General features: G+C 37.6%; 2 protein-coding genes and 10 non-coding genes across 22 annotated transcripts in view; 3 read left to right on the top strand and 9 right to left on the bottom strand.

The window, feature by feature from the left end:
* The window catches only part of CEP295 (centrosomal protein 295), a 53,910-nt gene extending 39,821 nt beyond the window's left edge, over positions 1–14,089 (top strand). For 3 of the 6 annotated variants that reach the window (XM_035009379.1, XM_035009378.1, XM_035009384.1), the window contains 13 exons: positions 2,830–2,982; positions 6,464–6,561; positions 7,069–7,171; positions 7,573–7,743; positions 8,544–8,683; positions 9,565–9,736; positions 10,364–10,977; positions 11,725–11,865; positions 13,080–13,176; positions 13,330–13,494; positions 13,578–13,683; positions 13,772–13,871; positions 13,962–14,089. In XM_035009379.1, coding sequence (XP_034865270.1) covers positions 2,830–2,982; positions 6,464–6,561; positions 7,069–7,171; positions 7,573–7,743; positions 8,544–8,683; positions 9,565–9,736; positions 10,364–10,977; positions 11,725–11,865; positions 13,080–13,176; positions 13,330–13,494; positions 13,578–13,683; positions 13,772–13,871; positions 13,962–14,000 — 2,099 coding nt within the window. In that variant the 3' untranslated portion in view covers positions 14,001–14,089. Of the gene's footprint in view, positions 1–2,829; positions 2,983–6,463; positions 6,562–7,068; positions 7,172–7,572; positions 7,744–8,543; positions 8,684–9,564; positions 9,737–10,363; positions 10,978–11,724; positions 11,866–13,079; positions 13,177–13,329; positions 13,495–13,577; positions 13,684–13,771; positions 13,872–13,961 lie in introns of those variants that run through there. The other 3 variants (XM_035009381.1, XM_035009382.1, XM_035009383.1) reach the window with 3 other exon arrangements.
* Positions 6,685–6,764, top strand: LOC118013594. The gene has a single exon (XR_004680075.1). It is a non-coding gene; the product is annotated as a small nucleolar RNA U2-19 (small nucleolar RNA).
* On the top strand, positions 6,911–6,980 carry LOC118013593. The gene has a single exon (XR_004680074.1). It is a non-coding gene; the product is annotated as a small nucleolar RNA U2-30 (small nucleolar RNA).
* TAF1D (TATA-box binding protein associated factor, RNA polymerase I subunit D) lies at positions 10,418–24,209 on the bottom strand. 6 transcript variants are annotated; one of them, XR_004680019.1, is made up of 13 exons: positions 24,128–24,209; positions 22,325–22,501; positions 21,302–21,677; positions 19,969–20,144; positions 19,598–19,655; positions 19,049–19,221; positions 18,004–18,038; positions 16,920–16,970; positions 16,663–16,697; positions 15,856–15,904; positions 15,510–15,547; positions 14,401–14,959; positions 14,055–14,158 (listed from the first exon to the last, which is right to left on the bottom strand). XR_004680019.1 is itself a non-coding variant. In XM_035009388.1 (7 exons), the coding sequence occupies exons 2-6, from the start codon at positions 22,360–22,362 to the stop codon at positions 19,075–19,077; spliced, it is 795 nt and encodes a 264-aa protein (XP_034865279.1). In that variant the 5' UTR covers positions 22,363–22,501; positions 24,128–24,209; the 3' UTR covers positions 16,752–18,038; positions 19,049–19,074. The 6 variants fall into 6 exon arrangements, 1 of the variants encoding a protein (XP_034865279.1); XR_004680018.1 differs by having other exon boundaries at positions 16,920–18,038; XR_004680022.1 differs by lacking the exons at positions 14,055–14,158; positions 15,510–15,547; positions 15,856–15,904; positions 16,663–16,697; positions 16,920–16,970 and adding an exon at positions 10,418–10,504 and having other exon boundaries at positions 14,401–14,444.
* On the bottom strand, positions 14,244–14,370 carry LOC118013584. Its single transcript, XR_004680067.1, has one exon. It is a non-coding gene; the product is annotated as a small nucleolar RNA SNORA25 (small nucleolar RNA).
* Positions 14,743–14,868, bottom strand: LOC118013591. Its single transcript, XR_004680072.1, has one exon. It is a non-coding gene; the product is annotated as a small nucleolar RNA SNORA32 (small nucleolar RNA).
* LOC118013582 lies at positions 15,266–15,338 on the bottom strand. Its single transcript, XR_004680064.1, has one exon. It is a non-coding gene; the product is annotated as a small nucleolar RNA Z40 (small nucleolar RNA).
* LOC118013585 lies at positions 15,618–15,752 on the bottom strand. Its single transcript, XR_004680068.1, has one exon. It is a non-coding gene; the product is annotated as a small nucleolar RNA SNORA1 (small nucleolar RNA).
* Positions 15,975–16,112, bottom strand: LOC118013583. The gene has a single exon (XR_004680065.1). It is a non-coding gene; the product is annotated as a small nucleolar RNA SNORA8 (small nucleolar RNA).
* LOC118013542 lies at positions 16,803–16,874 on the bottom strand. The gene has a single exon (XR_004680042.1). It is a non-coding gene; the product is annotated as a small nucleolar RNA SNORD5 (small nucleolar RNA).
* Positions 17,023–17,155, bottom strand: LOC118013592. The gene has a single exon (XR_004680073.1). It is a non-coding gene; the product is annotated as a small nucleolar RNA SNORA18 (small nucleolar RNA).
* On the bottom strand, positions 18,397–18,523 carry LOC118013595. The gene has a single exon (XR_004680076.1). It is a non-coding gene; the product is annotated as a small nucleolar RNA SNORA40 (small nucleolar RNA).
* Positions 24,210–24,243: the final 34 nt, after the last annotated feature.

Below are 24,243 nucleotides of genomic sequence, written 5' to 3'. Positions count from 1 at the left end.
GAAGGTAGAGATTCAGAGTAACTCGTAAGAATCAGTCCCCTTTCTGCTTCCTTATTGTGTCTTATGGAAGTTGTAACTTTGGCAAACCACAGCTATTTGGGAATTAGTGCTTTCCCTAATTCAGAATGCACCCTGGGAGATTCTCACCATTGATTCCCATGATTTTTTTTTTATTCCTATGATTTAATGAGTTATGTTTGTGATTGCAAAAATGTCATCTTGTCTCAAAGGGAAAACGATGTATCATATAGCTCACCCTTCACCACCACCTCCTTATCCTTGAGCCTTCTTTTTTCAGGGCAAGTACTTAGATGTAACACTGCCCTTGTCTTTATCTCTCCGACACCCAATAAAAATCACCAATTCTCAGTTCTCCTTGTTCAGCTTGGGCCTCTGTCCACTTGTTCTCACTCCCACTCAGGAATGCAGGCCCCCTCAAGTGGCTACTACAGCTCCCCATGTCTTCCTGTTTCCAGTCTCGCTATACTCTAATTTTCCCATGGTACATTTTGAGTAAGCTCTCTCTGCATCTTCCTGTTTGAAACTCTTCATTGGGCTTCTGTTCGATTCAAGGAATAAGTCTAAATTGAGTCTCAGTCTCCAGCTTCACCTGCTAGGCCCTTCATGCTCTTGCTCCTCTGGGTGGGGCTGATTAAGGGCCCCTTCTCTGGTAAACTGGGCCTAAACTATCAAGTATCCTTCTCCTGGATCTTTGGAGCTTTTATCCTAGCCTTTATCACACTTCTTTGGATAATACTTTTAGTCAAAATATTACAGGCAAATGGTTTTAAAAGGCAAATAGTGCTAAAAGGTTATAACATGAAACAGCATTTTTTTTCCTGCCCCTACCCATCCTTCACCCCTTAACCTTACCAGAGGCAGCCACTTTTCAAGTCTTTTATGTGTTTCTTCTTATATTTACCACAAGAGTTGGCAATGAATTTTAGGAAAAATTAAGCTAAATTACCATCATCCTAATGTGTAAATGTTTTTCACTGCGAGGACAGTGAAACTGTTTCCTTTTTTTGTACAACTTTCTTGTATAGTAAATTGTCTCCTTTTATTTGCTTAAAGTTTGTTAAATATCTGTCTTCTCACACTAATACTTCTTTCACATACCTGTAATAGGTGAGATCACACCAGTTTCTCTGTGAAACACCTTCCACTTGAAAGTTGGGGAGCTCTGTCATGCATTCTCAGTAAGGGTGTTACTGCTTCCGAAGAGGATGAGAATTGGTTCTTGGGGAGGTGAAAAGTCTTACTGTGTTTTTGTACCAAAGCACAGGTGTACATAAAAAGTTAGCATATCTGTAGTTAATATTTCATGGCAGTAGGAGGGGAAGGAGGCATGTAGAAGGAAAGATAATAGCTACAGGCTCCTAAGTCGTGTTGAGAGATACTGATCTATATTGACCCTCCAGTTTTCCTCTCTAGCTCATCTCTTCTGCTTTTGGTTTTTCTTTCTGGAAGAATTTCCTCAATTTTTTTTTTCTAACTTAGGAATTTTCATTTTGACTGTCAAATTGCAGTTTCTATAAGTTTGCTCTTTTCCTGGTTTTGTTTTGTTTTTCTTCCTTTTTCATAGCATCCTGCTGTTTTCTCAGGGGTGCAACGTATTACCTGCTTTGAATATATATAATGTTTTGTTTGGGTTCCTGTATTTTCTCCGTTTGTCTGAATTCTTTTGTTCCTTTTTTGTTTCTCATTTTTTAGAGGCTTTTCTCTAACGTCTTGCATATTTGAGTGGGATGCTAAAGGCTAGGTAGGAATTTTGTAAGCAGGGGCCTTGTTTCCTGCTGAACTTCATTAGAAAAGGTTTCTCATTGGGTACCCTCAATTTAATATCTGGAGTTCTTTTCCTTGAGGCAGTTCACAGTTTAGTTTCTTTAGGAAAAGATCCTCTGAGCTTGATACAAGTCTGGCTGTTGCTATTATGGAGCCAAACCTGGGGGGATCTGCATTGAGTTGCAGACTTGAATACCCCTGATTACCTCATGGCATCCTCCCTTCTTTCCACCGTTGCTTCCTTTTGGTGCTGAGCCCCCTGTTTTCAGGGTGTACTGGATTCAGTTTCTCCAGAGAATAAACCTTTAGTCTTCTGTGGGGATGATGTTGAGGGACAGGGATCTTAGGAGATGGGATGGATCTGTTCCAAGTACGTATTTCTAAACATTCTCCCTGTCTTTCGTTCCCTGGTGCACACTTTCCTTATGGAATACCTGGTGCCTTGAATTGCCAAGCTTTGCTAGGGTTGTGCACAGTAGACTAGCTTCTACTTTGGGTATCTCCCACTCCTCTGTTTCCTTACTTGTTATTTTTGTATCAAAGTATAACATTCAGAGAAGTGCACAAATTGCAAGTGTTTATTTCAGTGATTACTGTTGTAATAACCACCCCTATGTAGCCACCACTCAGGTCAAGAACTAGAACCCTCCCCTTGTGTCCTCCCAATTACAGTCTATCCATTCTCTCCAGGTTAAACCTCTACCTTGATTTCTTACACCACAGATTAGCTGCAGCTATTTTTGACTCTATTTTATGAACAAAGACTACACCTTACAATACTATTCATGGTTAGTAAATTCTCCAGGCATTTTTTTCTGTGATTAGTCAATACTGAAGTATTATCTGGTGTTGGAAGTGGGACTATCATTAAAAAGTTAGTAAAATCGAAGTGAAATAATTTAAAGGCCTGTGTGAAAGATAAGCGGTTATTATTTTCTTGCTACATAGATTTTTACCTGCAATCTAAATTGCCACTTTCGTTTTAACTACTAACTCTAGAAACATAAGTGAAAATCTAATGAGTCCATCTTTTCTTCCTCCCAGGTAAACCAGACTTTTATCAAGACAGGGACCCTCTAAGAGTCTCAGTAAGCCGAGAACAAAGTTTCTTAGGGAGCCCACTGAACTGTGATGCATTTGGTTGTCTTTACCCCATTGCCCAGGAGAACGTCTGTGGTGATGACTCCAAGGAAGCAGGTGAGAGAGAGAGAAATAGGCAATGGAATTGCTGTGCACAAGGGTATGTGGACAAAAGATATTTACTGTAGTGTAATTTGTAATGAGAAATGGTGAATAGCTTTAGTGACTGTTGGTAATAGAATCATTATGGTGCGTCTGGACCATGTGGTTCTGTGTACTTGTTAAATGAAAGGAGTAAAACCATCTTTATGCATTGAAAATTGTCTGGAATGATAATCACCAAAGTGTTGGTACGGGTTTACCTTTGTTGGAGGCTGGGTTTCACTTTCTATTTTATATGTTCATGTATTATAGTTTTTTTTTTCTTTTTTACAAAAAGCACATATTCTTTCTTTACACAAAAAGCTGAATGAGGGAGTGAAGTTTATTTAGAGAATAGTAATTTTGCTTTTAAATTATTTTACTAAATAAATGCTAATAGGAAGTATATGAGGGTATGAGGTTTTCACCGTTGGCAACCTCCACAAATTTTGTACTTAAGCCTATTTGTAGCAGTCCATATTTAATTTAATACTATTAAATATTATCTTTAAAATATTCTGTAGCATTCTAAATGACATGCTTTTTGTTTACTTTAAAATATTTGGAAAAGAGAGTTACCAGGAAAAAAAATCACTTAATCCTGCCTCCCAAACACAACCAGTATTAATTTTTTTCCCCTTTTGAATTTCTGCACATATATAACAAACTGTTTCATGTCTGTAATACTGCTTACCCTACAAAGCATAGTTCTAATTCATACTGTTGCATTAGTTCCAAAGTATCTTTTAAGCAGTTACCTTTTCTAACCAGATTTCTTTCTATTTTTGCTGTCACTATAGTTTAATAGAATGAGAGACGAGAGAGAGCCAACAGTTTAAAATAAAACTGTTATCATTCTTTTAGATTTAGCCAGTGGATACCTGTACTTCTTTTTAGTCTACTGTTGGTGTCCTCTAGCCAAAGAGGACCAGGAACTTAACCTATAGTTGAACAGAGCTGAGAACAAGCTCTGACTTGTTGCAGTCAGGTAGAATGCTCACAACAGGGAACTGGGAGGTGTCTCAGTACAGGTATTAGAAAGGACTTACTGTAAGATTTGGGCTTGTATTAGGTGATTTGGGAGAGGCTTCAAGGAAATGGGGCACTACTTATGAGTGTTGGATGTTATCAGGAAACAGGGGCAGTTCCATTTAGGAATTATCCAGGAGGTGGGAATAATGGAGTGAGGCTTATGAAAGCTATAACTAGTAAAGAAGCAGCAGTTACTCATACAAAAAAAAGCAAGAAAGAAAAACACCAAAGTGCAGTAAGTGGTTGCTTATGAGTGGTAGGAAAAGGAGGAATTTACCCTCTTTATAACTTTTGGTGCTTTCTGAAATCATAATGAGCACATATAGCTTTTATTATAAATCATCATTCTCGGGGCACTTGGGATGGCTCAGTCGGTTAAACATCTGACTCTTGGTTTCGGCTCAGGTCATGATCTCAGGTCGTGGGATCAAGCCCTGCGTCGGGCTCCATGCTCAGCACAGAGTGTGCTTGCGATTAATTCTCTCTCTCTCTCTCTAATAAATAATATTTTTAAAAATTGTTCCTTATATTTGACATTAAAAATACATCAAGTCACACTTTTTGTCTCAATTCAGGCCAAGATAAGGAGATGCTTGGTCATTTTTGTGGTTTGGATTATACTCCTGGTTTTGTCTGTGTTTAGACATGAGTACTGGTGGCCTGATTTTTGTCTTGATCCATCATAGTCACAGGGTAGCCTTTCCTGTTATTGGTATTCTGTGAAATTATGTTTAACAGGAGAACACTAAAGCCTCGCTGATTGTGCCAGGTCAGCTCGGGGCTGCTTTTTCTTTCTCATAATCATCCATTGTTTCGGTCTTAGAAAAGAGGGTGCCGGCTTTGTTACTTCTTCTCTGTTCCCTCCCTTCCTCTTTATTCGGGTCCTCATCACCTCAGCCTGATTTCTTATGGTGGTATCACTAACTTCAAGCTCTGTACCCTTTGCTTTTTTAGGAAGGTGGGAAATGGTGCTTTGCTTCGGAAGGAAAGCAGGAAATTCTTGCATATCATGGGAAGATGACTGTTCAAGGCATTGCTTTCATGATGCTACTTCCCCTTTTCAATAATCTCATAATGGGCCCCTTGTATCAGTGAGTCCTTTCCAAACCACTGATACTTGTTTCTCTTCCAGCTCTTTCAGAGACCTGTCCACTGAATTCTGTAACATTTCTCCAAAAGAGAAGACCTGTTCCCTTCTTACTTTTATTTTCTTACCTCTTACTCTACTCAAATCTTCCCCCTGGGAGAATCTTTTTTGTATGTTACAGATAACAGTATAGTTATGATTATAAATGGATAAACCCCAGATTAACTTATCTCCCAACTAGATTTTGAAATGAGCTGCCTAGGAAAAAATAACTTACTGTACAATTTCACATCTTAGTTTCTTTATTGAAAATTTTAGTTTGTATAGAAGAAACCAAGTAACAGTTTATTGATTATATCAATTAGGTCAAAATAATATTTTCAATGAAGTAGAAGACAGTAAAAAATGATTGAAAACAAATTGTACTTAATATATAATATTCAGTATTAGCTTTGTTTCTGCCTCATTATCCATAATATAGGTATTATTTTATAAATATACAGGTACATGTGTGTGTCCTGGGTCTTTGAGAAAACATTTCTTACCAAAACATTTAAGAAACATACTTTTAATGTGTATGTCTCTTAATAAAATCATGGTGATAATGAGACACACATTTTTAGTTTATATATTTGGTGGCACAGTTTTAATTTTATTCTGTTTCAGAGCCACAGATAACTGTACACTTTGACTAGCTTTCCCATAAATGTTGGCTCTTGAAGTAAGAGAAAAATTAACTCAGAATACCTGAATTCTTAAGTGACACCAAATAATTTTTATATATTGCCTTTTTTTATATGCATTTTTCTCAACTTTGACATCATACTGTATTAATGATAGAATATTCTTGCTTCACTTAATAACAAAAGCATTTCCCTGGGGCGCCTGGGTGGCTCAGTCGTTAAGCGTCTGCCTTCAGCTCAGGTCGTGATCCCAGGGTCCTGGGATCGAGTCCCACATTGGGCTTCCTGCTCCGCGGGAAGCCTGCTTCTCCCCTCTCCCAATCCCCCTGCTTGTGTTCCCTCTCTTGCTGTGTCTCTCTCTGTTGAATAAATAAATAAAATCTTAAAAAAAAAAAAAGCATTTCTCATCATACTGGTAATTTCCTCTTTGTAGAATAATAACAAGTACAGTTTTCCAGGGAAAAGCATATTGTGCTGACTAGGAAATGTTTTTAATGAATAATAAAATGAATGTTTCTGTTTCTTTTTGGTCTAAGATAAGGCAATTCTACAAAGCAAGATATGAAAGAAAACTGTAGGAAAATAGAAATGATATCCTCTGGTGCTAAGAATTTGACTTATAATAATCTAAACTACCCCCCCCCCCCAATTTCAGTCAAGGTCAAGGAGGCTGTGGCTGAGAATCATGCTGTATTAAGCCATGCTGTGGAGGAAGAACATGCATATCTGAGTCCAACTGTGAAGCCAGATGATGTTAGTAGTGTCTTAATATGTACTCCATTGTTAGAGCTGTTTGGTTTCATGTTGTCTATTTAGTTTATAGAAGTTGTGAAATATTGAAGTCTGTGTTTTCTGAGATCTGCTCTTACTGAAGTGGATCAATGATGAAAATAGCCAAATCTGAGCATCAGAAGACCTTCCAGTCTACCCGATGCATGATCTCTCTAGTTCTGAGAAGCAAAAGTAACTTAGAACGATAAGGGCTTATGTCTGGAGGGTGTGTGTGTGTGTGTGTATAAAGGTGATTGTGTGACTGTGTATAACTAAGACTTGATAAATGAGATGGGGGGATGTGTGTGCGTGTGTGAGACTAATGAGTTCTGAGCAATGATGAAAGGGTTTTACTACTGACCTTTACAACTATGAAGGTTTCTACACTTGATCTGAGCTCAGAATTGATAATTGGTAATGTCACTGATTTGGGTTTTTTTCTAGCTGTTACTTCCTACATTGTGGTCTAACATTCCCCTTCATTTTTAGGCTGACACAGGAGAGATTTATCATGAGCCATTATCATCAGTAACTATTTCTACTGGGAGCTTTTTAAGTTACGAAAACACAGATCTGAGCCTTACAGATCCAGGTAATAAAGTCAAAATATTTGTAAATAAACTGAAAGACCAGCATCAGTTGAAGTCAGTACAGTGCTGAGAGCAAACATTGAGAGCTTGTCACAATGTGCTGAGAGGGCTTGTTTCTTTAAATCTCAAAAGTAAACTGTTCATACCTGAGAGGATAATGGGCAGTATGATACTCTACATTACTGGAAGTCACAGGCCTGCAGACCACAGGGATGCTCTGTGGTTCTCCAACAACATTTTCAGAATTATCTGCTACTGTCACATTTTCCCATTCAGTGGGAATCTGAGATTTCTTAATTGCTCTGATCCTTCATCAATTGCTCTGATCCTTTGCCTGTCTACCAAAACTTGTCTCTAAGACAGTGCCCAACCATTCAGTATTTTCATTGAACTCATTTTTCAGGGTCATTTTCAGAGCATGTGGACCCCAGGGAACAAGAATCTACCACTGGTAAAGAAGAGGAGAGAGGTATTTTAAGTTCTATACTTCCTTCATCACAAGTTCTTTATCAAAGGCAGGACTCTCAGGAAGTTCATCAACCTCTGTTGCCTGCCGTGGAAAAGTTTACACCTGGTAAGACACATATGTAGCGGATGATAGACAAGCACATAAATGAAGCAAATTTGATGACTGAAAAAACAGACTTGAGGATAAAATTATTTCGAACAGTGCTTTTATATAATCTTTCATCCTTTTTGTTTTAAGGAATGATTGTTTGAGCTTCATGTCTCTTTGGCCTGCTGTGGCAGTTCTGACACGATAAATGGAAAACAGGGCATTCAATGAGAGAGTGGGTCTGGAATGAATTAGACTGAAGAACATGTAGCGGAGATGAACAGACCTTCTTTACCGTTGCAAAGTTAGCTGTAACAGCTGGGGCAGTATTGCCAATATTGAGAATAAGATCAGACCTTGAGTCCCTAGTTTGATCATTTATTAGCTGTGAGACAGTGAGCATGTTGCTTACTCCTTCCTCTTCTGTTAAAAAGGGGGCTGTTGGAGATTAAATGAGATAGTACACATGAAGTACAATGCCTGGCCCATAGTAACACCCTGTACAGGAACTTTTCTTCTTTTTTCTTTTTTTAAATCATTGATGCCAAAATGAAATAAGAATAACAAAGCTTATAGCAAAGCAGTGATCATAGTGGCTTCTTCTAATTAACTTCATAAGACTTTGGAGCTAGTAAAAATGGAAACTTTGCCAAAGGTTTTGGTCATTCAGTATCTTTATTTTTTTGTATGTGGGATGTAATGATAGGACTCCATTTGAAAGCATCTGCTGGCAATGAAAAAAAAAATGGAAGTAATTTTGTTAAATTGCAGTTACCTAAAATTAAATTTTATCTTTTTTTTTCTCAAAATTGCAACAGTTGACCTTGACTTTCCAGAATTGGCACACACTTTTCCAAATTTGCATCGTCAGCTATTTAAACCCTTAGAACCACATCCAGATTTTGATATATCATCATCATACTCTGGGATTTCTCAAGACAGCAGAGACTTTTACCAGGTATATTAATGTAGATGCTTCATTGTTGTGAATTTCCAAAACCAGTTTATCTTTTGTTAGAACAGAACAATGGTTCTTTTCCTTGGCTGCCGATTAGAATCACGTGGAAAGCTTTTAAAAATCCCAATGCCCAGGCTGTACCCAGACCAATTAAATCAGAATCTCTAGGAGTGCTTAGATTATCAGAAAACTTTTTTTGAGCTCCCCAAGCAATTATAATGTGGAACCAAGATTGAAAACCAGCTGTACTAGAATTTTGTCCTGTCAGCCTTATCTCCAGCTAATGAGTATAATCCATATAAGGCTCAAGAATATTTTTATTGTTTTTTTTTTATTACTAATTTTACAAAATTTAAAGCCTCTTCCTATTATAGTAAAGCAGCTGAGATTCAAACCTCGGTCTTTCTCCTCCCATACCCTGACATCCCAGGCTGTCCTACAGAATAGTTCCTGCCTTTAGAAAATGATCTTGTCGGGGCGCCTGGGTGGCTCAGTCATTGGGCGTCTGCCTTCGGCTCGGGTCATGATCTCAGGGTCCTGGGATCGAGCCCCATGTCAGGTTCCCTGCTCAGTGGGAAGCCTGCTTCTCCCTCCCCCACTCCCCCTGCTTGTGTTCCCTCTCTCTGACAAAATCTTTAAAGAAAAAGAAAGTGATCTTGTCGCATTCTAAACTATCTGGTTAATTTGCAATTTGTTTTCTAAATAATTTTTTTTTTAAGTCTCTTTCATATTGACTGAGATGGAAGAATTGGGTTTAAATAAGCAAATTATTAGTGTGAAAGTAAACTGGTAATTAAGGAAGAGTAGTATCATAGGAACATGACTATTGATCCCATTGGTAATAATCAGTATGTCAGCCTTTCCCTGTTGTTTTCCATCAGAACTCAGATTCTTCATGTGAAAGCCACCATGCTGTTGTAGCGTCCAAAAGTACAGTTTCCTTTACAGCACTGAGAACCAGCCTGAATTCGTCTAACATAAGCCCGAACCAGCAACCGGATCCTCATTTGGCTCATGCTACAGCTCAGATATTTACTACAGAAAATACTGAGGGTATGATTAAGTTAGAAAATACTTTTCCATGGTTTACATCCACTTTCCTTGGAAATTGTGCCTAGCAGCTCTTGGTATGTCTCCACTCCTGTCCTCACCCATTCCCAGTGTTACAGCTTCTGTTTCTGTGTATTCATTTCAATAGAATAATGCTCAGTTTGCATTTTTACAGTTTTGAACTTGATAAAAAGCAAAAGTGCTGCCTCTTGTTCCTCAGCTTCCTTACCTCAACCCTTACAGTTTTAAGTATCCTTCTAAAACTTCTTGTACAAATTGTATATCTACACACACGTTTTTATATGAGATACACATGCACATTTTAGTCTGAGTTCTGTTATTGAAATCAGTAGTCTCTCTTAGGAGAGTCTTAGGATTCTCTCTAGTTTTCATCATGTCTAATAACCATATTTTATTAGACTAGGAGAAAATACATCGTGGGAGCAGAATTATTTGAAAATCAGTGACCATCCTTTTAGTTTTCTATTCATGTATACATACATCAGCTTTCACTCCTCAAATTGTAGGAAGTAATCGGACTTCATTACTCCAATTTAGTTCAGACTATTAGAGACTGTATCTGTATCCAGGTTTTACAACATGTAATTATGGTTAACTTATTTCTTACAGGATCTGAACAATCTTTTCAACAGCTTCTGCCAGAATTTTCTTCACAGGAGGGGAGCCAGCATGTTGATCTATCAAGTATTTTCACCATTGAAGCGAGAGATTCTTCCCAAGGCATGGAAAATCAGAACGACTCTGAACAGACTAAAATACAAATTAAGGAAAAAAGTGTTCATTTCCACCTCTGTGTAGGAAATTTACAGAGTTCAGTCTTCAGTTCATCTGATGAGGCTAATGTATTTCATCCCTTAAGTCTACAGTATAGCACTCCATGTGGGTCTACGTCTAGTGAGTGCTCAATAAAAGCCCAACCAGAAGGCAGAAAACAAAGACTGGGTTTTGAGGAACTATCAGAAAGAGGACTCAATGGAGACAAAAATGAAACCCGTGGGGTTTTAAACATAAATTCACAGGTGGAGGAAATTGATTCTCAATCCTGTGTCAAAACAGTGGAGATGGGAACTTCAGTTCAGGCACCATATTCTGTTCAGAATGAAAAATATTTTGAGAATTCAACTAAGGCAGAAACTCCAAAAATCCTAAGAAACCTTTCTCAACTAGCACAGTCAGAGCTCTTTTTAAGTTCTGGATCATTACAGAGCTCAGTTCCAATGTGGGTAAGTGAAATCTGTTGTATGTAAATAAATTCATTTCCAGGGAAGTCTTTTGAAACAAAATTCAACAGAAGCAACCAAGATACTTGCTAATATTCCTGAGATAGTCAATCTTGTCATCATTGGAAATCTCCAATAAAAGGTCTTGCTCCCCGTTGACACATCCCTTTTCTAATGGCTTGGCCTATGCTTCAGCCTCTTTGCACTGCATTAATCTACTCGGTTTCAACTCCAGTCACGTGAATATGGTTTTTGCCTTCTAGTATTGTCCTTCCACCGATAAACATAGAAGTTATATTGAGATCAAGAGTGTCATCTAGGCCACAGATACTTTATTTTGCAGCTTTTGTTTTGTTGGAGTGGTTTTGTGTTTGGTTTGCTAATTCTTCAGTGTAATTAAAGATACTTCCCTCTAAAAATGTAATTTGGCAGCAGGGGCCTCCATTTGGCTGCACCCCACGAGCTACTGCTTTCGATAGGTTACCGGTTACCCCCTCAGGTTCTACACAGCCCCCAGTCAATCCGCGTTTGTACTATCTGCATAGCCCCATAATAAGCATTTGGGCTTATAACCCTTGCAATAGCAATTTTCAGACAATTATTTCACCCATCCCCAAAGTCTTAATATTTCTAAAAGTGGGTTGGATGTGGGGGAGGCACCACCGTGGTCTTCACAGACCACTGTTCTTCCTCTGTAACGTATTTTTACACTTTTAAGGGTATGGTTTCCTTTTGAATTTTACTGCACAGGAGACAGAATCTGGCCATGGTATAATGGAAGAACCAGAGCTTACACTAGTAAGCACCAGTGATACCAGTATTGCTGAAATGGATTTTGCAAATCTAACCCTAGAAGAAAAGAAAGGAAATGAGGCAAAGAACAGTTCTCAGGTAAATTTCATAGCTCCCTTTAATATGAATACACCTCATTTACACAGCAACACATAGCTGAGAATAAGGAAACAGGTAAGTTTTTCCACTTTTGTTTCCACATAGCATTTTTTTTCGCTAAGAATTGTTTGCAAACTAATTTCCTTCCCTTTCCTGGGTGCAAATGTGCTTAGAGCAACTGACAGCTGACAGGAGAGGGACGTACATTTATCTTATGATGCTACAGATTTCATTAGGACTTGTAAGGGTTGGAACTCAGGAATGAATTGATTCAATGAATGATTGATTTCGTTCCAAAAAAGTTCTGAGGCAGCAGAGCTCTAGAAGATAAGTAAAAATCAGACCTGAGGGCGATACAGAACGAGTGCTATTACTTTACGAGTTTATTTTGTGTGTGTCCTGAAGAAAAAATGAAGATGTACATCAAGTTATACCAAGATAGGTTTTAAGTTCTTTTAGCTGCAGGTTCCTTATACTTTTCTCCACTGCAAGGAAACCATTCCTCCTGGCTCACTTCACTTCTTAGAAGATAGTCATTGGAGGGAATTCGCCATAAATTTAATTCTTATTTACTAAGATTCTAGATTACAATAAATTCACTGGTAACAAAACTAAGAAAAATCTAAGTCCCCACCCACCGTTTCAGTGTATTAAGAGGGAAACTCTTACACAGAAGTCTCAGATTCTAGAGTACTACGGCAGGACCTTTTTTGTGGCCTGATATGGTATTAGATTATTTATCTAATAAATGACTCCACACCTAGTACTTGTTGGCATGATAACTGATAAGGGTAATTTGGGGAAGCAGGAGACAAGTAGAGCTGATGCAGAAGTGGTGTGGAAGAACTTGACAGGAATCAAGGTGGGGGGTGTGGGGAGCTTTTGACTAGAGTAGGCTGGTCAGGTAAAGCATTTTAATAGGAATAAAGTCAATTTATTAAAACTTTCCCTTCCCAGAAAACTTAGTCCTATAGTTCAGATGTGAGAACCAGCACAAAGAAAGTAGAATAGGAACGAAGTCTATTGAATACAGATTCCTATACTGCATTTGCGGATTAGAGCGTAAGGCACTCAACTGCCTACCTCCCCCAAAGACCACATCTCTTTGTCTACCAAAGGGAACCAGGGCTTTAAAGGTTTAGAACCTGTGCTTGTGATTCTGTTCAGTGAGATGAAAAGTGGTAAATTAATCTATAATTTTTTTTTGCAATTAGGTGAGTGAATTTCTGCCTCTTGTATCAGAAATAGAAACCCCGGATTATCCAGATGTATCTGAACACTGCAGCGAGGAGCAAGTGATCCTGTCTGCAGGTATGCCCTTGAGCATCTGAAATGCTTAGCGTTAAACTGAGGGGCCAGCAGAGTTCCTGATTCAGTTCCAGTATTCACACTGCCCCACAATCTTGTACACTGCTGGCACACACAAAAAAAGCTTCAACTTTTTTTTTTTTTTTTTTTTAACAGAAACCCCTCCAAAGATTATAGCTCTACCTGGGAGCTTACAAGAAGCATTTATAAAGAGGAAAAAATCATTTATGGAGAGATCCTCCCAGAGACAGAAAGAAATAAAGAATAAAATTCGTATTCCTGAAAATTCTCAAACCAAAATAGCTAAGGAGAAGCCTACAGGTATGTTCCACACAATCTGCATCAGGTCTCACAAAGAGAATGTAGCTTTGTAATATTTGCCAAGTCACTTGTTCTCTGCTCAGGCTCATCTGTGAGTCGCCTGAAGGGTGTGAATAAGGTTAAGGTTAGAGTGTCACTTCCTGAAGACAGAAAGACTGCACAAGCCCTCATGCATCAAAGGGCCCCAAGGTATAGGTGTGTGTATATGTGTGTGAGTGAATAGTAATTTACATTCCTAAAATGTGTGTCCTTAATTCTATATATCAATTTCTTACAGATCATACAATCAGTTAGCTGAAGTCAATCAGCAAAGGGAAGAGAAAGCAAAGCAAGATGCATATGCCCAAAACAGAGCAAGGGCAAAAGAATTTCATAAGGTGAGCTAGGCCCCCTACAATTTTTCCCTGTCTAGGGTATATATACTGCAATGGATAACTGCTAAATTTTATTTTTTATTCCTTCCACAGAAAACACTAGAGAAACTTCGAGCCAAAAATACATGCTGACTTTCTACTAAAAGTATAAGGTTTTTTTAATTATGTGTAATATAGGCAAAATTATTTAAAGTCAATAAATTTTTATTTAAGGAATTTTACATATGATTCCTTCCACTTCCAATCACCGTAGTTCCTCCAAAGTCAGAATCATAATCTTCAAAATAGCCCTGAGAACAAGAGTATACACACTGGTTAAACTTGGGACACATTTCTTCTTTCCCACTTAACCAATCATGGATAGAAGCAGCTAAATCTTGTATCTCCTCAGGAAAACATAGTACTATTGAGTAACTATTACATCCTATGGAGAATTCCAGTATTTGGTCACAGCGTTAAGAGCTCTTGGTTTTAGTCCCACAAGCCCTCTTTGAAATGACCTAGAAGTTATTTTTTTCAAATGTATACATACCTTTTAAAAAGAACTTGTTCAATCCACAGTTGTCACGGTCAGTCCTACATAACAAAACATAAAAGTAAGGTTCCATTTCCAGAGATGACCATGTAAACTGAAGCCAGCCTCCATCTGTTAAATCTATTGTATTACAAGTTGCATGGTTATTAGCAAGAGTGATTTAGCAAAAGATATTTGCAAGAGTAGAGATCTAGGCACGCACTGTTCAATATACTAGCCATGTATGGTCAGATGAGAATTTGAAATAATAGGACTATTACCAAATCACATATGGCTTCTGTTACATTTATACTGGACAGTGGTGCTGATCTAGCCAACGGAAATAGAACAGGGTTGATAAAATGTTCCCAATAGGCTGAATGCTAGCAAAGTAGCAGAAAGAAAGAAAACCTAGTGGGAAAATTTTTTTACGGTCATGTCCACAGCAAATGAGAAACTGAATTCTCAAAGCCTTGGTAATGACCATTATATGGTAAGAGAATTAACTTGCCAGAGTTTTCGGTTGGGCTTCTTCAATCTCCACTTGAATATGGACATTACTTCAAAAACTCCCCACCTATGGAAAATTTTAAAGTTCAGACTACAGTTTTCAAAATGCACTTAATTAGGTTCCCAAGTATCCTGAAACCCAGTTCTGAACTAGTAGTATGTGCTGAAAATTGCAGACTTAAAACTACGTAAGGTACAGTAACTGTTTTCAATCCAGTTCATTGAAGTGCTGGGAATACAAACTCATTTGCATTCAAACCCCAAATGACATGAAATGCCCTCTGATTATTAACTCCAAAGGTAACTATACCTGTTTCAGTTAACTTTTACTTAGAGCTTTTGCTGGAAAATACAGCACAGATTTCATTTGGATGGATGTTCAGAAAGGCTAATTTCATTCAGCGCATTCAGAGCAGTTGAACATTTTGCCCATCATCATAACATCACAAATCACTGGCAAACAGTATAAATACACATTGTGGGCTTTTAACATCAAGAGTTTTTGTTTTTGTTTTAAGTGGTGAGGTAATGAACTACCAGGATTAGCAGCTGTCAAAATTAGGTAAATAAAGGGATTCCATCTCCTATAACATAGGGCTTTTGAAGGGAAATCTTACCTGTAATCTTTGGGATCCAATGTCTTTACTCCAGGGCCCTAGAAGTCAAATTGTACAAGTACACTGATTAGAGATCTAATTGTTTCTAATGTTGGAAAGTCTTAACAGAAATGTTACAGGCCTCATTGTCACCACAACAATAAACTTGCTGTGATGGAAGCATAACCTGTGTCTCAATGTAGCCACATCAACAATTTCTGGACACCATGAACAACAGTGCCCATTTCCATCTAGAATGGGGCTTTACAGAAGTTCCTCTCAAGCTTATAATCTATACAAATGTTTCTGCCTCTATAAGTCCTGCTGTTTTGCTAACCAGATGCTGTCAATAAAAGCAAAGCCTTACCTGTTAGGGCCTGAGCCTGGATCTGCCTGGTTCTCAGTTTCCAACACCCCTAGAAAAAGAGAAGCATTAGTTCCTCCTGAAGATTATCTCAAATTGAACAGTATGAAAAACTAGAGGAATACTGTTTCAATAAAAATACCAGGTTTAACATGCACAAAGCCAAGAAAACCAACGATGCCAGATACTGAGTTTCTATTGCACTGTCTCTTGAACACCCAGCAGGAATGAGCTGCTGAGGGCAGATACCATGCAGTGCGATCCTGACAGGTATGTAAACCCCTCTACTTCAAAGCTACCTGAGAAACTTCCCTCTAGAAATTTAAGTTCTTGTAATATGTAGACCTTTATTCCTAATTGCCACTCCAATAAGACATTACCTGCATCTTAAGTTGTAAACCTAGTAGTCCCCATTATCTTTCCTGTCTCTGTATAACGCACATACAGAACTATGAAGGGAAATCACTAAAAGAAATGATGCATTAGAAACAAGATCAGTTGCTCAGATTGTTAGGCAGAATTCCTTAAAAAAATTCAGTATCTCTGTTGTAACATATACAAATATGTTATTAGGATGAACCATAGGAATTGTTTAATAAAGATACAAAGGGGGCATTTTCATGTTATTTCCTAGATAGTCTCTTCAGTTTGTCCAATTCTGTAAGTTTTACGGCAAACATTTTTACCAAGATCTTGATATTCTGTTGCATACCCAACTACTGCACACAACAGTACGCTGACCTCACAACTTAGTTTTCAGAACGTTTGGATCCTTAATAAATTTCAATAGAAATTAGATGTTCCACCTACCTCTAAATGTTAATGAGTTCAAATCCTATTCACCCCTACAGATAAAATAACAAAAGATTAAGAACAATTTGTGATTAAAATTTAAAACCTAAATATATGACTAGCATCCAAATTTTAACTATTTTTTAAGCTATAGCCAGCTCTGTCAGAATTAAGTTTTAGTTCATGTCTGTATCATTCAGCAGTTGAACAGTTAAATTCATCATCTGAACTGTAACAGTACCCCAAAGATTACACTATTCCCGAAGGAAACTTACCTAAACCATCACACCCTAGAACTGTACAGATTGTTGGGAATATGCCAATACCTAAGATTTAAAAAAATTTGACTATTAGGTCTTGTACAGAGTTTTAGCAGTTAAATGTCTTGTAGTTCTTTCCCACAGATCTAACACATAGTTCTGTGAATAAAGGAAACCACACATATACTCTATGAGGCGTTTCCAACGATGTAGGTCTACAGAGAAAAAGCCCCATCGGGATAGACCTCAACTATTGTTTAGTTTTAAATTGGAAGATTCCACAAGAAAAACAATTAGAACAGTGATCCGCTCTCAGTCACCGAGTTCAAAATTGTGCAAAAAGCCCAACATTTACAACAAACTTAAAGAAACCGTTCCATAAATTACACAGTAAGGATTTTCAAAATGCTTACAGGAGGGAGTGAGTCTATAATGAGAATAAAACTCAAATACTAAAGATAAGTACAAAGTAGCTACTATAGAACCAAAGGAAGGAAAAAGATTTCTGTATCTAAAAGTCCTGATTTTGGCAAACTCCAGTATCACAGTATGTTTTGTCTAGGATATTCCAGATTACAGCAGTGTTTAATTTTTTGCCTCACCTTAAAAAATACCATTATTTGATATCACGTACTAAAAAAAAAGGAAAATATTAATGTGGCTATATTTCTGTTCTTCCCATTTATGAAATCACTGGAAGATAAACAAATTGTGCTTTTTAATTACCATTTGCATCATTCAGATTTAGGAAATCTTATGTCCTCTAGTCATTTCTAACATTACACTACTAAATCCTACACCTCATTTTAGATTATGCATTAGTTTAAAATTATGTAAATGTGTGGAATGAGAATATCTAGTATTCTGATAATTTCAATATAAACTTAGTTTGTGGAGACCCTTTCCTGCTAGTGAAGTGAAGCTTGCACTTTACCACTATAAAATGTGTGAACCCTAAAATTCATTTTTCTGAAATGTCAAACAAACTGTAAACTGGCAAAATGTCTTTCAGTAATGAAACCTGTAGAGGTTTAAACTGTCTGACAAAGTACATTTCAACAAATCTAATCCAAATACTCACCTAAATCATAAGACATACCTTTAAAGTCCAGACATTGTATTCAAGTGAAAAGCCTAAAAAAAAAAGCATCTTTGTTTCATGTCAGCATTGAAATTAGAATACTAATTCAATATAGCTGAGATTTCTCATACTTTTTTTTTTTTTTTTTAAGATTTTATTTATTTTTGACAGAGAGGGAACACAAGCAGGGGGAGTGGGAGAGGGAGAAGCAGGCCTCCCTACCAAGCAGGGATCCTGATGCAGGGCTCGATCCCAAGACTCTGGGATCATGACCTGAGCCCAAGGCAGATGCCGAATGACTGAGCCACCCAGGCACCCCTTCCCTTATATACCTTTAGTAATTCTACAGTCCTGGAACTGCCTTTCAGGTTTGTCAATATACCCACCATCACTTTAATCTGTTTCAGGGATCTTGTTCCTTCTTATATGTATCAAAACTCATACTGTGCCATGAGTTCTGGGTTGCAAAAGAGGATTTATTTTGTGCACTTAGTCTAAGTCTTTGTTCACAAACTAAACAAAAACAAGCACAAGTGCGATCATAAAATACTGGCATAATCAATATGCAGTAGTGATAAGAAGTGGTAGCTGAAATAGTCTAGATAACTAGTAATTTCTTATTATGGTAGTACATATTTGAAGCTAAAGGTCACTTTTATCTGAATATAACTGCGATCAAAATGGTTTCAGGTACTCTGAGGAATGGATGGTTGGTTGTCCATCATTAGTGATTACTGTAATAAAGGTTTACAATCTCTGTACTTCTTTGAATGCTCAAGTGATGCTTTTAAGTGCTTACCCTGAAATAAACAAGCAGAGGCAAAACAGATCTGTTTATTATTTCTCAAGTGATTATTTCTGCTACATGCAAGCCTCAATTTCTTCTATGTGTATAATTTCACCGTTTTAAAATATTTTTTTCTAGTAATTCTTTATGAGTTTCACTAACTTGGTCATTCTTTTTTTCTCCTTAGCAGGTTCTTTTTTATCACTATGCCAACATATGTATTTGTGTTTTTCATCTTTACTTTCTACAAAAAACCGTTTTCTCTGTTCTATTTACCTTAACATTCATATTCCTATCTCTTTTCAGGCCATTCTGTCCTGTCCAGTATTTTTGGACTTTGATGCTCTCTTTTTAGACAAAGTGGCTTCTTCAGTATATTCTTCTTGTTCTAAATACACATTCTTCATCTTTGGTACTTCAGAACTTATTATGAAATCATTAAAGTTGTCCTGCATAAAAAACACCAATTATTAAATAACTACTGAATTTCATTGCTTTAGTAATTACACATAACTGAACTCTAGGTTACTTATAATAACCTGGTGACTAAGGCCTGATTTTAAAAACCCAAATTCAGCTTATTTTTTATTAGAAAATCCTAATTAGACATCCTAATAGCAAAACATATTAAACTTATTAACAGTACTGAAAAGCCAACATTCTGACCAAGTATCCAAATAATCCCTATTTTTCTTCTTACATTTCCTGTACCAAATCCATTGAGCCTTTCAAAAATTAAGTTCAGAATCTAAGATAGTAACTAGTGGATTAAATTCTTCCTGTACAACTGCTATCCTCCTGAAATGGGATAAAAATGTCACTTACCACCAATTTGATATCACATTCATCATGTTCAAGATTTGTTGCAGCCTCATCCTCTGTTCTGTAACATTAAAATATACCCTCAGACAACAAAATCATCTAGAACCCAGTAATATACTGTCATGATATACAAATGAAACAGCAATACTAGTAAGGAGAAAAATTATGTGGTCATGTATGACATCCCAAAATGGATGGCTCATGTGCCAAGCTCAAAGCTCAACTACAACCCAGATGGGCTTATTGTATCTATGCTCCCATCACTATTCAATAACAACAAATCCATAACATAATATGGAACAATTAACATTAAAATTTAAAACAGATTAACTCAATAAAACTTAGGACCTAAATTTTGTCACGATTAAACTTACTCTGATTCTTCAATAGGAGAGAGAGAACCATCATCATCCAAGTATTTGTATCTACGACTGTCAAAATCTTCTTTTTCTAAATCTTCACCAACATTCATTTGTTTCAAGGATTCCTTGAGGTAGTATTCATACTTCAGTTTTTCAAGGTAGTTGAAAAATCCTCTCGCCACTGCTTGCTAAATATCAAAAGCACTTTATGTAATGCTCTTACAAAATACAAAATTTTCTTCCATGACTTAGCAGATCCCTTTTGTTCCAAAATGAAAAGGATCCCTTTACCACAAGCTCTTAAGCGATTTTGATTTACTCACTCTGCCATATGTGGATCACATACACCAGATGCTGGTTGTAAAAAGAATCCACTATCTACCTAGCACATTATCAAATTTATGTTAAGTTGTTGGAATACCAAGAAAAACTAAGCACAAATCTTATATTGTTTGGGAATTTCTAAAGACGTTTTTATTTTTATTTTTTTTAAAGATTTTGACAGAGAGAGAGAGAGAGTGAGAGCAGCAATACAAGCAGGGAGAGCAGGAGAGGGAGAAGCAGGCCTCCCGCTGAGCAGGGAGCCTGATGTGGGGCTCTATCCCAGGACTCTGGGATCATGACCTGAACCCAAGGCAGACGTGTAACAGCTGAGCCACCCAGGCGCCCCTCTAAAGACATTTTTTTAAATTTTATTTCATTTTATGTTAGTCACCATTCATTACATCATTAGTTTTTGATGACTGTTTATGTATAACACCCAGTGCTCCATTCAATACCTAAAGACATTTTTAAATGCAAAGAGAAACAAATCTCTTATATTCACATAATCAGCTTAAAACATAAAAGGTTAGTATTCTTTCACATCACCGATTCTAGAGCAAAAGATTATAAATTATGCAATCATTTAACTCAAGTATTTGAGAGTTTAATGCTAAGTTGTCAGGCAATTCTGTCAAAATCAAATATTCATTATCTGTAAGAAAATGGCCTCTACTAAAGCCACTACACATGGAAGATATGTGTGGGTTTGACTTAGGTTACTAGAAAACTGGGAATCACTTGAATTTTAGGGATGATACTTAAAGACCTGATGAGATCAAAGGATTTTATACCAACAGCCTTGAAGCACCTCATATATGGGTATATTCATTGAAACTGAATATACCAGTGAAGAATCCACCCAGAATGGGTTGGTCTTGAAGTGGCAGATAAATCGGTACAAAAGGATATTATCAAAGTCACAGATTCTATGTTCCACGCACATCTAAATTCTAAAAGTGGCCAACAAGTCATTTCAGACATTTTAGCTATATGTATTCACACATATAAAATGCTGACTTACCTCAAAGGTTAAAATTTTTCTCCAAGGTAATGGTTTTCTTGCATTCTCGGATTCTAAAAATGGGAACCCAGATCCTTTATCTTGAACTTGTTTCTTATTTATTTGGGAACGTCTGGTGTTTTCTCTCCCTTTTGGTCTTCCTCTTAGTCTTCCTGTTGGTTTATATTTCCTCTTTTTACGTTTCTTTTTTTTGAATCTTTCAAAAATAGCTTTTAAAGTCAATGGTCTTGGTTCGAAAGATGAGTCACTAGATGAATCCCTTGCCTGAACAACTTCAGGTGAATGAACAAACTTTCTAGTAGGGTTTTTTTGCCCCTGTTTAGGGGAGTAAGGGACACACTGAGTTTTAAATAAGCTGCTACCAGAAGAGTTATCACTAGAAAAAAAGGGGAAAAAATTAATTGCACTTCCAAAAACAGGAAAACATGCTCAAGATAATTTTTTAAAAAGATAGGCTCAGGACTAAACCAAGCACTTAGCTCGGACTACCTAAAATGGACCATAATGCCATGATGCCATAGCACTTACCAAAACATGACCTTCCAAGATAAGTAACAGAATTTTAATTTCCAAAGGCAGTCTTGGTTAGTGCTAGAGCTTGCTAAATAAAACAAGAGTAGTCTAGCAGATACTTAATTTGAATACAACAGAAATGCTGATTTGATTTCCTAGTGATTATTTCCATCATGCCAGCACTATTGTAATGTGCATTATCCCAACAAGTTGATTTTTAAGCAAGATCCCCCACTGATGTCTATTTTCCTGTTGTAAGAATAGGATGATTTAGCCAGGAAGAGATACCAAATTGGCCCGGAGAATATTGTTTCCCCGGGGTTAAAAATGTGTCCCACTGTTAACTACATAAACTGGAGACCTGTGTAAAACAGGTTTTCCTTTTCTTTCCTAATTATTGAAAATTACCTTTATTGCTTACCCAGTAATAAAAATACAGTAAACCTTATCAGCAAATCTAACCAGTTTTGCAGTAAGAATCTAGTGGTGGTTGATTAAAATAGCACTTACCTTTCATTTTCAATTTCCACAGCTGAATTAGATGCCATTATAGAGTTAAAAAAATTCAATCCTGTTACATATTCTCCCAAGTCCTTCTCCAAATTGTCTTATTCGTCACTTATTTGCTTCAGAGTTTTGACAATTCGGTAAACGTGATGTAGTTTCTCTGAACAAATGCCAACACAGCTAGTAATACAAAATTTGATGTAGTCAGATTATGTCACATTTTATGTAAATTAAGGCAAAATCATATACAAGACCCTTAATATTTTTATGTAGGAATCATCCATTTCAAATCAAATTCTAAAATCTAGAAACTGAATTCACGGTTTCCATTTTTCATTGTCTTCTCAATCTTATCCAGTGGAGTAAGATTCCAGAACAGTATTGTCATTTCCAAAAAAGTATTAAACACCTTCCCATGATAAAAAAATGTAATTTTACTAACCATGTAATGTACGATTACAAGTATTCACATACAATTAATGGCCAAAAAGCCATTTTTCAAGAGCAGATGGGAACTTCTTGGAAAAACTTTTACATACAAAGCCAGAAGGCAGTGTTGCCTCAGTGTATCAGGAAAAAGAATCACGATTTACTACCTCAATCCAATCTCCTGCATTTCCATTTGTAGCCTCTTCTCATTCATGCTATGATTCATCAGTCACTGTGAAACCTCTTCCTTGGCATATTATCTCTTTGCCACTATGGGTACTAATTAACAAGTTCGGAATTCTCAAACTTCAATGAAAGACTAATAGACCACACAATGGTGCCCTTTGTCTTTTTATTCTCCTTGGAAAATCTGACAATAGTGGGCGAAAAAGCGAAGAGGTCTTATTTTACCACCTTATCTCCCTTTCAAGGGATACCAACATTCTTCCGTTTTTGTCTTGTCTTTAGTACACCTGAGAATGACAACTGAGTAGTTAAGAATGGAATCCTAGGATAAAATGACAAAATATCTCAAATACAAGAAATCATCAAGGTCAGGTAGAGATTTGCAAAATGTCCGATGGAGTCGTGGAAATGTGATGGTTATGTTTTGTTGGTAGTGTTTTAAAATGCGAAAACCTAAGTATTCATGAAATAACTGCTCAAAAATGAAATTCAACAAAAATTGGGTTACACGGCACTAATGGTATACCAGAGGTTATAGGTGTCTTTTAAATATTAGCACATGACTCCAGCACAGTGGAGTTAACTCAAAAACCAGTTTTCCGGAAACCGTGTAGAAAACGTTCCTAAGGAAGTGCACTTCTTATCCCAAGATTCGGCGAGAGGCCATGCGGCGAGGTAGCGCACTTACTTAGAGTTATCAATCCCTCCAACCACTTACTATGCCTGACCTTGGGGGCGAGTGCCTCCAGGGAGCACCTCACCTCACGCAAGGCGTCAGAAATGGTTACCTCGCACTTAGGAAAATTCACAAAACGTGCACTTGTCCGGAATGCTTCATTTTAAGTATCCAGACACAATGCAGCACGCCCATGAACGCGTAGGTGTGGCTACAGTCCAGCCACGAAGCCCTCAGCCCACGACCGCGAGCCCTCCACCCTCCGGGCCTGCCTTCCGCGGCTCGAGCCAACCGAGCAACGCGGGGGTCCCGGGAAAAGCTAGCTCCTCCCTCGCTCACCAGGCCCGATAGTCGTGTCCTCTTCCGACCCACCCAGATTGGCGGACGGCTTGCCCCAAAGGCGCCGGCCCACCACGGGCCTCAGCCGCGTACTCGCGCCCCGCAACCCAGGCCTCCGACGTCCGCATTCGGCAACCTCCAACCCTCGGCACCCCAACAAGCCAACAACAGCCTACCTCCACAACGTCGCGGAAGGAAAGGAAGACCCACCCCGCGGCCCAGCTAATAGTGGGCCCGAAATCTCGCGAGAACAATTGAACGCCACAAGGAAAAGGAACGGTGGGAGGAGGCG

Source organism: Mirounga leonina, unplaced genomic scaffold, assembly GCF_011800145.1.
Source record: "Mirounga leonina isolate KUSES-001 unplaced genomic scaffold, KU_Mleo_1.0 Mir_153, whole genome shotgun sequence".
In the NCBI taxonomy this organism is placed as follows: Eukaryota; Metazoa; Chordata; class Mammalia; order Carnivora; family Phocidae; genus Mirounga; species Mirounga leonina.
This window is presented reverse-complemented; position numbering and strand designations above follow the sequence as displayed.